We start from the raw sequence: 16,803 nt of genomic DNA on the forward strand, positions 1-16,803 counted from the left end.
GTCCTAGGTCTACTCTGTATGAAATGTGCAGGAAGCATGGTCCTATACACGTACAATGAATTAAAATGAACTGACAACCAGCAGAGAAAAAAGCAGGTACATACACGTTCAAAGCCCAGACTTTACTTCAGGGTTAGACATTAACAAGTACCAAAGATAGGATATTTTATAAGACCAAACCTCTGTGGCTGGAAACGGCTTATTTTGAATGAAGAACAACAAAGAAAATTTAAAAATGAACTTATTAAACTGTACAGGTATGAAAAACACCTTTACATCACCTTTTGAATGTATTGTATTACCATCAATGATCCCAATCCTTACTCAACTGCATGAGCAATTTGTGCTGCAGAGGCATAAAAATAATGTCTTTTTTTTTTCTACTACAAAGACATCTCACATATAAGACCAATGTGTATCATCAGATTATGCCAACCCAATGTTTTTGCTTGGAAGACTGTACAAGCATCACAATCTAATGTGACAACCCGGTCAGGTAGAAAAAGCAAATTACACATAATTTGTTAAAAAGCATTCCATTATTTAAAAAAAGAGGACAACATAGATGAAAAGCTATTAGAATGTGCAATAGCAATCATTAAAGTGAGGAAGATGAACATAAACATAACCTTTGCATCCACTGAGTCATAAATAAGTAGACTTCTGAGTCATCTGAACCAGCCAGGAGACTCGTGCAAATAAAAACAAGAAGGCATTATTTACATTATTTTACATCATTGTGTGACATGACAATACTGATTTGACTATTAATAATGCATATAAGACACTGCATGGAAGCTCCTCTCACCTGTTAAAATGGTACCTTTTCCATAGTATTTCTGGCATACTACTGAAGTAAGACATGTAAAGTATACAATAGAGGTGTCACAAGATATTCAGTTCCCAAGACGAGACGATACACAAGATTGGGTCACCAAGACGAAGACAATATATTGCAATGAGACAATATATTGCAATCTAACAATTTGATTTCTACTACGTTACCTTGCTCGCAAGGCTACAGTCTTGTGTGCTCTTTGTGTATGCTACCGGCCCCGACTCCACCCAGCAAGACAAGAAGACTGTATGCTGTATGACTGACAAAAGGGCTCACTCTGTTCATGCCGTTGTTCTATGGAACTAACTCGCCACGGTGCTTAAACCAATGTACTGAGTGAACCCTCTCCCTGCCTGTTTGGAAACAAAAGACGAGGAAAACAGTTCACTTTATTTATAGTGTGATTAATTAATTTATTTATTATCGTCCCATGCCTAGTGCCCACGAGACAGTTTTTTTCTAAATGACAAATCTTGTCGAATTTCAATCTCACGAGATCTTGTGACACCCTTAATAGATAACTACACTTTAAACTAAAACAAAAGTTTACACACTGCTGGGACAATTCTGTGTTGTCTTCACGGACAAACACCAGCCCCCGCTAGTGAACAGAAACAAAGAAGAACATTAAAAAAAAACAGTGGCTGATCCTGAATGAGGACGATGTATAGAAATCCTGAGAGATGCAAACAGACAGCTGGGCTGACACAATGCTACATCACATCCTACTGACATTGCAAATTACACCGAATCGTTGCAAGCTCAACAGAAAATATTACGAAAATAAAGAAAAAAAGTAGTACCAGTTGAGTTTACATTCATGTTATACTATATGCACTGTATTCCTGTAGGTAGATGTAATATATCCGCTTGTAGGTGTACTTTTGTACAAGTAGAGCATGCTGCTCCGTGGTAAAACAATGCATAGTTTAAGATCAGTGCTTTTTTTACCCCCTATGAGTCATACTCGTTGCACCTGTTGTCCCGCAGTGGCAAAAATTACTTAAAAACACATAAATGCCCCACAGACATTCAATGTGTTACGACATGATTAAGACATAATGATTTCATTAGTAAGGAAGTGCATGTGTCATAAAAAAAAAGAAGATGTCCTTAAAAGCAACTCTAGAGGTTGCAACACGGCCGTAAGAGCCCTATTTGTGCAGCATGTGTGTGCAGAGTACGTCCAAGCCCTCCAGCTTATAAACTGCACTTTTTTTTCCCCTCACAATTTACAGAAATGTCAGCTGTTTTCGTTTTTGAGGGAGTCCAGTGAGAAATTTGGCTGATGCAGTCATGGCTGATTTGAGAGACCTTTGGTGTAATTGTCATATAGTCATTGTGGACCCCTTCAAACTAAGAAGGGACACCTGTGTGATACTTACCTGTAAAAAGCTGGCTGTACCAAAACTCAAGATACTGCTACTGTGACGGCGACCTTGGTCCAAACCACTGTTGGATCTGAGCTACGGCACGCTGCATCTGTCCAAAGTAGAAGTCCACATTTCTAGAGAAGTCCTGACAGACTGTGGAGTGGACATCCCCCACTGCACAGTAAAGGGTGGTGCCGCCCACACTGATCACCACGGTAACCAAACAAAGCAGGAAAAGAAGCAGGCATGAGTCTCTCCCACGAACATCTACAGAAAGACAAGAGGCAAACACTTCAAAATAACTTACAGACAGCATTATATTAGAAAAGTGATTGGTCCATATTAGTTATATAACTTGCAGACAAATGCATACCACTATCAAAGCCATCATCTGCAACTCTGAAGCGGACACGTTTTTTAGCAGTTCGTTTATCGGGCCTGGAGTCTGAACTCGCAGATAAACTAACATCATCAACAGGCAAACTTCTCTTCTTCAAGATGGAGATGAGGCCATAGGCAGGAGATATCTGGGAGGGCAACAAAAACAGAATTATATTTTGGACTTTAATGCACGTTTCTTCATCCACTGAGTTGTTAAATTGTGGGACCTATAAAATGAAAATCTTGGAATATTATTTAGTATTCCTTCTGGATGTACCAGAAAAATAGGCTAGTAAAGTTGCACAAAACTTCCCCTCAGTGAGCATTTAAAGGATTTGAACTATTTAGGGCACTGAAATGATCACAACTGGACTGTTCAGGTTGTCTTAGATGTTTCGCTTCTCATCCGAGCAGGTTTCATCAGTTCATGCTCATGACTAGTTAGGACAGCTCTAGTCTGAGGGGATGGTGTAGAATCCAAGTATTTATCCTATAAGGCAGGGGGCCCCAACCACCGGGCCAGGCGGGAAACTTTCAGGGACAACGATAAAAAAAAAAAAAAACACACTGCACAGATAGACCAATATGCTGTATTTTTACCGGTTTTCTTTGATCTCACATTTGGTCCCAAATGCTGATACTATGTGGGAAGGCATAAAGGTAGATTCTGATGACGTTACTGAGTGCTACTGTACATATTTTTTTGGTGCACAACCTCAAGTTAATTTATGCCAGCACGCTGCCTCTTACCACACCCATCAAACAGCGACGTTATAATCTTCTCTCTAAAAAACAAAATCCAGGCTGGTAGTGGTGGATTGTGGATCTGTATTCATTTGTACTTTACATTTGATGTTCCTGCCTTAGTTTTACACAATACATAATAATACATTACTATATACGCTGTATATGAATGACCCGTCCCCGTGTCTGCCGATCCATGGGTCCAAAAAGGTTGGGGACCACTGCTCTAAGGTAGACGCACCCTGTAACACCCACAATGTAAAAATGTCCATGAACGTAATAAACCACAAACGTTATAAAAATCTGCAGCCGTTAATGTAATAATCCTGCAAACGTAATACATTTTCCTCAAACATAATAGCTGCTGCCTACTACAACTACTACGTAACATGCAGTTTCCCGACAAATGAGTATTACGTTTGCAGGGATTTATTATGTTTGTAGGGAAGTGAAAATCTTCAACTTTCAATGATATAATAACTTCCCACAAATGTAGTAACAAAATCAGTAATGGTCATTGTGTTGGATGTTTTTTGTTTGTTGTTGTTTATGCCTACTAATAGCTTACTACGGACTGTAGGTGCGAAATCCAACTGCTGACTCTCCACTCCATGATAACGGACAGCCCAGACTCACCCCCCCCCCACCCTGCAAGCAGCTTGTAATTTTCAGTTCTCTCGCTATAAACGAGGGACGACTGTATTCACAGATTAACTATTAAGGTAACTATTAAGTATGTTTTTATTTTTTGTCACCACAGAAGGGTACCAGTGATGTCATGGAAAGTGTAATGATAACCACATTTATGGAATGGGAATTCATTGCAACATAGGAAAGCAATACACGTTCAAGTTGCTAAAAAACACGTTCAAACCGTTTCTAAATACAAACAAATTTAACTAACAGTCTCCTGGAATAGGCTGTACTATATTTTACCTCATATGTTCCACCACATTGGGAAATGCACCCTTCCCTGCGTGGCCACTAGGTGTCAGCGCGTCACACAATAAAAAACCGTACTGAACTCTGTACCACATCACAGACCCTCCCTATGAGATTTACTACACTGCAGTACTGGGAAGCGCTTCTACATGTGGAACATCCCAAACAATCAATATTGTTGTGAAGACACATGGCGACCCAGCACAAATGAAGGAAACCAACTAATTCTTACAAGTATGGCTGCCCTTATTTAAACATCAACCTTTTTTTACACCTTTATTTACTCATGTATTTATTAATTTAATCTATTTATTCTTTATTAATGAATAAACTAAAACTCTATTTACTTTACTATTACACATCGTTATCTTCTTCTTCACTATCACTAGCAAAATTGGTAACCTGGTACAAGCTAAACACGGGAAGTGAGCACGTCTCTGTTTCTTCCTTGTTGAATTATGCCAGTGTGAACGTGACATATTCCAATGTTCTTTGTTAAGCATGTTAGAAATAAACGATACCATTTCCAGTAGCATACACCAAGTGCAACAGGTATGATATTTTATGTTCGAGTAAATGCTTAATTTGTGTCTAAATCTGCAGAAAGAAAACACTGGCTGAGTAAAACATTATTATCTAAGTGGTGTCATTGTGTTTATCTGTGCGTTCTAGGAAAAAAATTAAAAGGATCACATTCGCATACAATTCCCCTGAACATATCCATCCATCAAAACCCCATTTCACAGATGCAGTCTATAAAGCGTAAGAAAATGCAAACCTCCTCTACAGTGATGAGTCTAGCCATGTCGTCCAGTGTGGCGCCTTCTCTGATGATGTCACATTGCTCAACTTCATAATCTTCCTGCTCCTCCTCGTTGCCCAGGTTGTCGTGTTTCAGACGAGCCGCTTGAGGAAGATGGCCATCATCCTGGAGTACGGAGCTTTCATTGCTCTCCTGCAGTGAAAAATGGCATACGGTGTTTATGCTTGCCGACATTCAAGAAACAGCAACAGATGTTGCTCCATGGTAACGTTTTTGTCTGAGGCAGAGGAAGTCATTGGACAGTCGAGGACAAGTCTACAATCAAAAAGAAATCTAACTATAAAAATAGTTATTTCACTTTTGTACATGGGTCAAAAATATGCTCATTGCACAAGCAACAAAATGTACATTTGTACCTCCATCCCTTGACCAGACTCCTCATGTTGTCTTGCCTCTTGAGCTTCCTGGTGCAGATGTTCCACCTCCGCTTCTATCTCACTGAGCAGTGTCTCCACTTTGAGCACTCTCTTCTCTTTCTCCCCCTCTTCTTCAGTCTCATCCTCCATAATCAATGCCTCTGCTGTTTCTCCCACATTGCTCCCTTCTTCTTCTTCTTCTTCTTCCCTATCCACCTCCTTTTCCTGTGCTGAACCAGAGTCTCCACCCTGCTGCTCTGCAGGCTTGGTCTGATCCATTTCTCCAGCTTCAGAGGGGTGCAACATGTTTCTCTCAGCTGAATTGGTGTGTTCCGGACACTCCCCTTGCTCCCTTCCACTGCCCTCCTCCTCCTCAGTCAGCTCAGCCCTATGTAAACAGACCCTCCCTTCTAAATTGCATTCAGGGTGTTCCCTGTCTTTTTCTGAACTGTCGGGGGAATTTAGTTGATGTGACAAATTAGCGGAGGGTGCGACTGTGGTCTGTGGACAGGAGGAGTCTTGAAATCTCTGTTGCATCCTACATTCAGTCTGCTGAGCTGCAGGGAAAGAAACAAAGTAGGAAGTGTCAGGTATAAAAGAATGCATGTGTCTTAATGCCACTGGCAGACGGGCCATCAGTGAAGACAAGAGTGTGAGGTGCAGGCTCTACAGAGGCCTGACTTTCCTATTCACCATGACTTTGTATATAGATTGATGTGTGCAGCAGTCTGTAGCTCCAAATGTCATACCCACTGAGATGATTTCTGAGCAAGCAGATGATGTTAAGGAGGATTGGGATGACATATATTCAAGGACCAATTGATGTATTTTAATGTAACTCTCAAAGCACATTTTTAATAGTTGTTATTTATGAGAACTCTGGTAGAGAGTCAAAGTCTTTCTGCAAAAGAAGCTATCAACCTGTCTAGATTAATCACAGTACACTGCCGTATTAATATAAGTGTCCAGTTCTTCTGTTAAAAAAAAAGACACCCATCACAACCAGCTGTGTTGTTGTATATTTTGTGAAGCATGTGCAGCATGTACTCTACAATACATGATGTAACGCTACACATCAAGTACAAAGCCAGCAAGCAGACCTCTTTCACTCATTTTTTCCACATTTGGGTTCAAACTAAATCCCAAACAAAATCTGCCCCGAGCAAAATCTGCCCCGTCCAGCCGTAATTCACAACTGTTTTTTTTTTTGTGCGCAGGAAAAGGATATGCCACACACTCAAAAATAGACAGTCACCCCCACAGTGTGTACTAAACGAAGGGGTACAACTAAACAAAAGCAAGTGGGTGCTAGTTGCATGTAACTAACATATTTAAATTCCTTCCAATAAGAAGGGCTTGTTTGTTTTCCAGTTAGTTTTTGTGATATAGTATTTTATAAAGCACTGGTCAAAAAGTGCTTATAGGGGCAGGTTTGGACAGGAAAGCAGTAAAAATCAAACATTTATTATTATACATAAATATATTTTACAAGTTATCCCGATCCTCCCCCTGCGTGCGTGCGTGCGTGTGTTTCCTCTGGGTACTCCGGTTTCCTACATTCCAAAAACATGCATTTTAGGTTAACTGGCGACTATAAATTGTCCATAGGTATGAATGTGAGTGTGAATGATTGTTTGTCTATATGTGCCCTGCGATTGACTGGCGACCAGTCCAGGGTGTACCCCGCCTCTAGCCCGAAGTCAGCTGGGATAGGCTCCAGGATACCCGTGACCTTAGTGAGGATAAGCAGCATAGAAGATGGATGGATGGATGGATGGAAGTTAGCCTGATCTGATAGTAAAACTTTTAGTCAAACAAGCTATCAAACTACAAGTGTCTGTGTATACGCGTGCATGCGTAGCGACAAGAGAACACCTCATCTCAGCAATAAACCTCGATCAAACATGGAGCAACATAAAATACATTTGTCAATTATCTCTTTAACAAACAAATACAGTATCTCTAACACACTCATACACTCACTCACCTGATGGATGTGAAGGCAGTGCACCCTCCAGTTCAAATGCGGGCATAAAGAAGTCCAGAGACTGTAAATATACAAAAGTATAAAATTATTTAGATAGATACCAATAATAAGGTACAAGCACTCATGATTTCAAGGGTCCAATTTCAACAGTCCCTTGAATACAAATTGGTATTTGATGAGATTTCACACACCACATTCTATGGGCATGCACATTTGCAACATCATGTGCAGTACAAAGAGAGACGAAATAGTGTCTTACCACAGCATCTACAGCACTTGGTCTATGAAGAGAAGAAAGACAAAACGACATGGTGAGTCTTCGTCGTTTTAGTAAATGAAAATGTGCTGTGAAGATAGGCGACGCTCTTCTACTCTCCTAATCTAATATTAGCCTGAGCATATTTCCCAGGCTATTACAACGTGTGTGTATGTGTGTCAGAGTGAGAGTCAAGTGAGGTGAAACCTTCGCAGAGCATCGTCTCAAATGTCTAAAAGTGCAAATGCCGCAGTTGTATCTTTAACCATTACTGCAGTACTCACCGCACACAAGTATACAGGTATGTGTGCCGTAGCAGTGTGCAACACAAAAACGGACTTTCAAGTAAACATTAAGACAGTGTCAAGGCGGTCTATTATTATTATAATACCAAATAATTTTATGTTATTTCATCATCTTTTACAGGAACTTTAAATACATTTGACAGGTGTTAAAGTGTACACAAAGAAAAACACAAACTGACCGAGTGTGTGTCTGACAGATGTCTCTGAGAGTGTCCAGATGTCGGGCTTCCAGGCTAGGGGAGGTTCTCGCACACAGACTCTCTTTCAAGTCCAAGACAGCACAAACAAAGAGAGACATACAGTATTATTATTACAAAAATGACAATTGCTAGACTCCAAACTTGGGCTCAGACTGGTAACTGACTAATGAGTGAAGACTGGGCTTTTGGAGGCGGGGCTAAAGAGACCGACAGACAAAAAAAAAGTGCTTTTTGTATAACATAGCGGACAGCTAAAATACTGTAAAATAATTATGGCTTATTTTAACCACTTTGCTGGTTTAATTATTAGAATCCAGGAGCAAAAATATTATCCCTTGTCTTGGTGCAGGTAGATACTGTAGATGAATATATGGGTAGACAGACAAACAGACAGATAGATACTGTAGATAGATGGGGTGTGTGTGCATGTTTACCCCACTGTTGCTGGAGAGCATTAAGATTGTCCAACACTCTCTGGTGATAGAGCCTTTCCAGCTGGATACACCTTAAAGCCAGCTGGTCTGAACAGCAAAAGTTAAAGGACAAACGTGATGGGCACTGCCGTAACACATAGGCTGTGTTGATGTACATATGTTTTCCTAGTTTTCTGGTCAAAACTTTTAGATGTGAAAGCATAGGAGAACAAAGCAAAAGTATCAAGAGGAGAGGAGGAAGTAGCGCTCATGTTTATGTATAGGAGCAACCAGCCATAATACAATCCCCCTTTGACATGCCTCCCTCTCCAACCAGCCCTCTCTATACATGCATGGCATAGCTAAGCCAGCTTTGTCCTTCTCTTTAACTAATATAATATTCTCTCTCTCTTTCAAAATTGTCATCTTTTCCTGTTTCCAGACAACTCTGGAAGTGAAAGTGTTGTACTTTGCCCTTCTCTGACTAATAATACTATAACATATACATTGATTAAGCCTAGCAGTGCACACAATGGCAACGAGAACAATTTTGCTAGGGTAAACACAAACTGACGTCCAACCAAACCAACAGTTTTGTAAAACACATCTTTGTACACAATTTGCATGACTTATAAATCCGAAAAATAGCTCTTTTGTTCACAGCGTGATAAGGATACAATCTTCATGACGGACAGAGGCCTCAGCGATCTGCAGAAAGAGATAACACCATTTGATGACACACATTTTTTTTTTAATTTCTACAAAAATAGCACAACAAAATTGGAGGATTAAACCTGGCAATGTAAAATGAACTTCAGTTAAAATGCAATGTCAAAGATAGAAAGGAGGAGGACAAAATAAGTAGATGCCACAATAGAAACTCTACCTCTCCTCAGTCAGTGTCACTTTTATGTAGCTCAGCTGATCACAAAAGAAGTGTGTGTGTGTGTGTGTGTGTGTGTGTGTGTGTGTGTGTGTGTGAGTGAGAGCGAGAGAGAGGGACAGAGTGACAGGGAGAGAAGGCACAAAAAGCTCTCACATTTCTACTTAAAGAACCAGTACATAATATATAGAGCGATCTATTGACAGGAAAAAAAAATCTAATGAAATCCATGTTCACACATGTCGTGCACATTTAAATTAAGGTCTTGCAAATGATGCATGCCATCAAGTTAGAAGTGACTGAGCAACAAGGCCAGTGTAAGTGGCAATACAGATACAGACACAGCTGAGGCAAGTGCATGTCTTAATGCTTAATTTTGAGCCTGCCTGTTTAAAATGATTTTTTTTTTTTATTAACACAGTGAACTTGAGCACCCGTCTAGTCTTGACAAACACCTACAAGTGGAAGACATATAAAAGAAATGATTAATAAAAGCTGAGACCAAAAGTCAAGCTTCATGTACCTCCACCTTGCCAATTAATGGTGACTGAAGGCATAGTGTCGGGCAGAAAAATCACTGCAAATTGTATTCAGTTATCAGTATTAGTGTACGCCAATCATGTACCAGCTTGCCTCGAAGCATATGAAACTGGAGTTCAGTTCCTGCATAAGTAAGTCTTATAAAGACAAAAGAAAACATACGCTGTACCTTTAACTCCCTTGTTAGGACACTCCCTGCAATCTGAGGAATAGCTTGTTTGAAAAATTTCAAAAAACTAAGTAGGTACAGAAAATGTATATGTTTCATTCCTAACACATTCTTTGCACGCATGCTTAGAGATTTCCATAAATCAAACTGACACAAATATTTATCTTAACACACACATCTTGTCTTACAGGTCTGTGAGGGATGCACTAGTCAACAGAGCTCTCTGAGCAAGACGTTTGTTCACGTTTCTTATGAATGTAGTTCATGACATTGACAAAAATTACGGATGGGGCTAAAGATATTACTAAGATGTGAAAAGATAGTTGGCAGTGATGTTGAAAAGACAGACAGCTTACCTGATGGAGGTCTAGTGGAAGGCGAGCATCATCTCCTCGATGGGCCAACTGCTCCAGAGAGCCCATCAGAGAAGAGACGGGCCTTGTAGTGCGGCAAGTGGGCATTGGGGAGGAAGTATAGTTTTCCGAATGCAGAGATCCAGTAGAGGATGAGGACTCTGTCTGCCCTGTGGTGAAGGTAAGGGGCACTATTGTTTGACAAACAGAGGTAATGGAAGCATTGGGCCTTGAGGTGGATGTCATTTCTGCAGACCCACTGGTACATGTGAACACAGTAGAGGTTGCGAGAGGTTCTGAAGTGGATGTAATGCTTCTGGCAGTACTTGTTGCGATATGCGCAAATCCATCAGTGCAGCTCAGCCCAGTGTCTGAGGTTGAAGATAGATGAGAAGAAAGCACAGGCCCTGTGGTGAAGGTCATTCCAGATGAGCTGTAGGCAAGGGGTCCAACATTAAAGCCACCAACATCCACGTCACTCTGACCCAGTTCCAAGGGGCTGATGAGAGATAACATTTCTTGGATGACAGGGGATGTAGGTTCTGGACTTGTACCAGGACTGAAAGGATTCTCCAATAAGCTTCCTATTGAGGGTGAGGGGGACAAATAAACAAAGGGCAGTTTAAGTGCTAAAACAAAAAGACTCACATTCCGCCGTTTAGTTGCGGTTGTGTCCTTCCTTACAAACAAAGTTTTTAAGGACAAGTTACTTGATGTTATCTCTTTACATGAGCTGATTTTATAGGTTACTACAGTTGGTTCTAATAGGTTCTTTGCATGTTACCTACATAATTCAATAATTTGTCACTTCCACAAAACCTAAGATGTGTCACAATTCAGGGGATGCATTCCTTTTCCACTGTTTTGCAGGATGCATCACTGCTATTCTTTGTTGCCTTACATATGCCAACATTATTTGTGCGCCATTGCTCAGTCCTTAACACTATTTCTATTGGGCAACACAAACATAGGTGTTGGGTTGCTACTCAATGAACATGATATGAACTATCGAGGGTCATTACAATATCCTTTAGTAACACTAACAAGCAGCCTCCTAGCATTGTTGTGTCAGGGTGTTAACATATGACTCAAAAAGAAAGAGTCTGAAGGATGAATGATCCAATGTAACAAGTGTTAGCATGGCTTTTGGAGGTACCAGTAATTCCGAAGGTGGCATGTGCCAAGGAATAAAGTAATCCTGATAGCAGATCCAAGATTTATCATTGTGAAAGTCAATTTTTCTAAACGTGCTCTCTCGCATGGTCTCATGCTCACTATTAGGCAACATGTCTCAATGGCTCTGTCCACGCAGTGATGACTGTTATGTACCTGTTTCTGAATAGGAGGAGTCAGTCATGGGAGTATCTGAGGACCGGCAGTGAATTAGGCAACTTGATGTCTCAGATTCTTCCTCCTCGTCCTTCATCACCTCATCAATATCCTCTTCTTCTTCTTTGTATCGCTCTTCCTCTCCCTCCTGGTTCTCGCCATTGTTGTTGAGAAACACCCCAGCTCCAAGTTCATTTTGTAGAGCTGAGGAATGTTCAGTTTGAGTCTCGTTGAGGTTTTGGGAAAAAAGATCAGGGTGGGGTGTGTTGTTATCGCAATGCTCAACCCCACCCACCACAACTTGTGACATTATGCTGCCCTCGTAGTCCAACTGACCTTTAAACAAGAAAATAATACACAAAATAGTAAGAAATCTATTGATGTAAAGTGTGATATGGTAGAATATTTTGACCCCGTATTTGCAGTTGAGATTCTTTTTTGTAAAAAGATGAGACATAACAAAGTAGTCCTAAAAGAGTCTGGCACTCACCACCATGATCCATCAGGCTCCACCCTCACAGCCTTGACCTTTCCGCTTGGTGTGGCAAAAAACAGACAAGGTCTTCTTCCAGCAGAGAGAGATAAGAAGAAGGAAGAATGCTAGCTGTGAGACCAAATAATACAAAATAGCCAGATTCCATTCATCAAAAAAGGACACAATACAGGTCTAACATCATTCCTGGGTTGCCAAAGAAATCCTTCAGGCCTAAAAGGACAATCCTATCAACACCAGCACATAAGTGTCACATAGAATCTAAAACAAAAACTGCAAACACAACAACTACCAAGACTTGTAGAACAAGTACTAGCAAACTGCTGTTTGTACCACACATTTTTGTATTTCCTGGAAGCTCTGAAACACATTTGTGGATTGTGAATTTAGCCTCAAAACACACATTCACTCAGAACAGTATGTCTTTAAAACCTCAAATACCATCAGAAGCAGGGGTGGGGGAAATAAACGATTCTTAGATGCATCGCGATGCGGACACTGACGATTATTAATCGATTCATAAATGTCAATATTCGATGTTGACGGAACAAAAAACCCCGAACAAAAACGCTGAAAGCGGAAGTGCCGCCCGGACAGTATATAGTAGTGCACCTAAGAGTAAGACGCTACCAGAAAGGCTGAGCGTACACTCCGACCCGCACCTGCTGGATTTAAAGCGAGTGTCTGGAAGCACTTTGGCGTTAACTTAGTTGAAGGTAAAAATGAGCTGGACAAGAGCCAGACAGTATACCAGCTTTGTCATACAAGCTTAAAATATTTTGGGAACACGACAAATATGAGAAACCACATAGCACGTTTCCCCCCCGAACCAGGAGGAAAAACAAGTTGCTGCCAACCAGAGAACCATCGAGCAGGTGATAACTAATTTTCCATCCAACTCGGAAAAGTGTTTCTGCCTGAAACACTTTCATTGCGAATTATTTGTGGCTGTATTCGGTTGTTAATCACGATGTTATTCATGCATTATTCATGCACTGAATATACTAAAGCTTGCAAGCATGATTCTTGTATGAGAGCCGCTGGTACAGAAATCTATATTTTGAATGAAAACTGTTTTTGACTTTGCTATACAGCAAAAATATTATTTTGTCAGACATTCTATGCTCGGGATTTTAGTTTTAATTCAGAAGTTTATTATTTATTTGTGAATAATGGCAAATTTTTTATGTTGGTTACTCAGAATATGCTGAATTTGTTAATTTTATACATGCTGCTACAGGTGCACTTTATTTTTCTTGCTTGTTCTGTGCAATGGGAAATATGTTGGTACATGTAACCTTCCAATTATTATAATGGAAGTAAATTACATCTGTTTCATGTTTATTTTAATTGTGGATCAGTACAAATATGCTTCGTTTTAGTAGTACACAGTGAATAAAAAGAAATTATATAGAGAAAAAAATTATGCATGAAAAAATTGAAAAACTATTGATCCCAAAAAAAGACCGTTTTATAAAAAATTTACTTCTTATCATTGCATCACAGGCCTCTGAATCGTAATCGCATCGAATCATGAGATGGCCAGAGATTCCCACCTCTAATCAGAAACATTAGAACCTTAAAAAAAAAACAAAACCTGCCATGATGCTGGTCGACAAGATTTTGAAACTTTTTCCCCTCACAGGAAATACTGTAATCTGTTCCAGGGTCACCTTAAAACCTTTATCAGCTACAGTGGTGTGAAAAAGTGTTTGCCCTCTTCCTGATTTCTTTTTTTTTTTTGGCATGTTTGTCACACTTAAATGTTTCAGATAGTCATACAAATTTAAATATTAGTCAATGACAACACATCTTAACACAAAATCCATTTTTAAATGAGAAAAAAAATCCCAACCTACATGGCCCTGTGTGAAAAAGTGATTTCTCCCTAAATCTAATAACTGGTCGGGCTAGTTATTAAAACTGTACTAAAATGAGCCTGAACAGTACAAACAGTTGAGGTTTACAAAGTATAAGGAAGAAGAATCTTAACCACAGGGGATGTGCAATGCTACGTATGTAATGACTACTGCACTTACCCCTTATTCTTCATTTCTTAGGACTACTTGAAGTATTTACATTGTCTGTACCAATTCACCCACTCTTTCAACTATTAACTTCATCATGTATTACATATTTATTATCAATCTTATACAATTTATTTATATTGATTTACAAACCTTAACTGTACTGTAATACATTGTTATACTGCCTTAACATTTTCTTATTTCAGAATTTTTTCAAGATGCCGCCCTCCGTGGCAGACATCTCTGTCTCACTCCCGTTTTTTTTCTATTTTTTGCTATTTTATTGTTCATTTTGGACATTTAACGCACTCACGCAGTACATTACAACAGAGAGACACTCTTGAACATCGGCAGGGTTCATCATGAACTTTCATTCAGCCTCACAGACTTTGGCTTTCTTCTGCGCCGGGAGAACGCAGCAGCCTGCGGGTCTGGTGAGCTGAATACCCGGCGAGCAATGCATCACACACTCATAGCACCTTATTTATTTTATTTATTGATTTATTTATTTGTATTAATGTCTCTTCTGTTGCTGTTGCTTAATTTATTGGTATTTATGTTTCTTATGTTCTTATTCATTTTCTTCTGTTTTTCTTGCTTTCTTTTTTGGGAGAATGAACAGAACAAGAATTTCATTGCATAGCAGAACCACCAGTTTTACTGTGCATATGACAATAAAACTCTTGAATCTTGAATTGGTAAAGGGCACATGCTGAATACAAGAAGTGAACAAATGTATTAGCGATTGATGTGAACCTGAGAGGGGGTGGGATTAAATGAGCTTCGCTTCTCCCTACTTCTTTTTGGACATGTGGAATTGTGCATTGATGTACTCCAACGTAACATATCTGCATGTTCAAAAATAAATAAAATTAAAATAAATAAAATTCAAAATAAATTGCTCAAAAAGAAATCCAAAGCAATCGAAGGTAAAGAAATCACTGAATCATGGCCATACACATGAGACGTAAACTTGCCTTTAGACTGCATATAAAACATATCAGCTGTATAAACGTTTAGGAACATGGTATCATTTATTTGATCTACTGAGCTCTTAGTGAATGACAACCTCCACGCCTTGTTTCATTGCATTACTTCTGTGTTGCGGGCGTTTGTTTTTCTCATCAACGGAATCCTCCTCTGTCTGTAGGAAGATGTCCATACAACAAACGACTCTTCCTCGCTACAGGGTGCCATAAATAATGAAAGACATGTGAAATGGAAAGAGCTAATCAGCACACTGAGAAGGAAGAAACACAAGAGACCAACACGTAGACTTTGAACTGACACGAGAAATACCTAAAATACGGACAGACTACACTCACAGGACACTTATTTACCTACACCAGCCATATTTTCAGAGATCCAAAATAAGCACTGAATCAAAAATCGAATAACAATACAAATAATACACGGCATGCAGTTTGCAGCGGTGCTGTGTTGGTTTATTTGCAAAGGCACTATATAGTATTAGATTTAGCTTTGGCATTGAATCTTGATGTGTACCAAATGAAATGTCCCTTAGTTTGTTGGTTTCTCGCTACATCTATTCAGACTCATGTAAGTCCACGGTGTTCAAAGCTAGCGCTTCAGTTAGTTCAGTAATAATGCTTTTGACATTCGGTGACAGCAGACATTTTGCCCCCCCTCACCCACTCAGCTAGCTAGCTCATGTGACGCTAACAAGGTGAGCTGTTTAATAGGTGTTAGCTCGATGCACAACATGCTACATGGCGGAAAGACCTTGTTTACGTTAAGCTAATGAGCAGTACGATAACGTTATCATTTAAAAACCCGAGATATTATTAAACTAGCTAACTTAAACATATGACCCCATTCGAGACACTTTTCAACACTTCTGCTAGCTTATGTTGCAAATTGATCTTCACTGTACGCCGCCGACTGCTAACATTAGCATGCCGTCCACATCTGCTTCCAACACCAAACAGAAGCTGTATATTCCATCCCGTGATACTCTTAGTTTAAATTTGCCTTACCTTTCGTTAGCTTCAACACAGGCACTTCTTCCTCATAGCTGGCAAGGTGATCCAACAGCAACGTTGCCTCCCACTGGCAAGGTTGGTGAAAAGGTGACAGCTTCTGGTGTCTCAAGTGACACCTTGCTTGAGGATGTTGTAGCACTGACAGTCATCAGCCACTAGGGACGTTGTTGCTAACAACAATAGGAGTGCTTCTGTCGCCATCTTCAGACTCGACGTTGTTATTACATAAAAATAATCTGAACAATATCTTAAAACCGGGCGAAAGTTGCATGTATTCGCATTATAGCAAATGTTTAAGAGCATAGCTCTAAGACCAAATCTGTGCTAAAATCTTGCTTTATTGTGAACACAAAAAAGCCTTTTTGCGTTTGGCATCAGGTGAACGAAT

At 39.8% G+C, this 16,803-nt stretch overlaps 1 protein-coding gene across 4 annotated transcripts; it reads right to left on the bottom strand.

The window, feature by feature from the left end:
- Nucleotides 1-103: 103 nt before the first annotated feature.
- Nucleotides 104-16,558, bottom strand: cnsta (consortin, connexin sorting protein a). 4 transcript variants are annotated; one of them, XM_054769610.1, is made up of 13 exons: nt 16,410-16,558; nt 12,383-12,457; nt 11,893-12,096; nt 10,567-11,147; nt 9,296-9,326; nt 8,640-8,726; nt 8,185-8,266; nt 7,704-7,725; nt 7,445-7,505; nt 5,458-6,014; nt 5,057-5,233; nt 2,585-2,738; nt 104-2,478 (listed from the first exon to the last, which is right to left on the bottom strand). In XM_054769610.1, exons 2-13 carry the CDS (start codon nt 12,393-12,395, stop codon nt 2,261-2,263), a joined length of 2,187 nt encoding a protein of 728 aa, XP_054625585.1. In that variant the 5' UTR covers nt 12,396-12,457; nt 16,410-16,558; the 3' UTR covers nt 104-2,260. The 4 variants fall into 4 exon arrangements, with proteins under 4 accessions (XP_054625585.1, XP_054625582.1, XP_054625584.1 ...); XM_054769607.1 differs by having other exon boundaries at nt 11,893-12,228; XM_054769609.1 differs by having other exon boundaries at nt 12,383-12,454; nt 16,410-16,547.
- Between the last annotated feature and the right edge of the window lie 245 nt (nt 16,559-16,803).

This window comes from Dunckerocampus dactyliophorus, chromosome 3 (assembly GCF_027744805.1).
Source record: "Dunckerocampus dactyliophorus isolate RoL2022-P2 chromosome 3, RoL_Ddac_1.1, whole genome shotgun sequence".
Lineage (NCBI taxonomy): Eukaryota > Metazoa > Chordata > Actinopteri > Syngnathiformes > Syngnathidae > Dunckerocampus > Dunckerocampus dactyliophorus.

Bases quoted from the DNA above. Each gene is read 5' to 3' on its own strand.
- cnsta (XM_054769607.1), bottom strand. The intron at 7,726-8,184 runs GTCAGTTTGTGT...TTCTCTTCATAG, and splicing joins ATCTGTCAGACACACACTCG to ACCAAGTGCTGTAGATGCTG. The intron at 6,015-7,444 runs GTGAGTGAGTGT...CTTTCCCTGCAG, and splicing joins ACTGCCTTCACATCCATCAG to CTCAGCAGACTGAATGTAGG.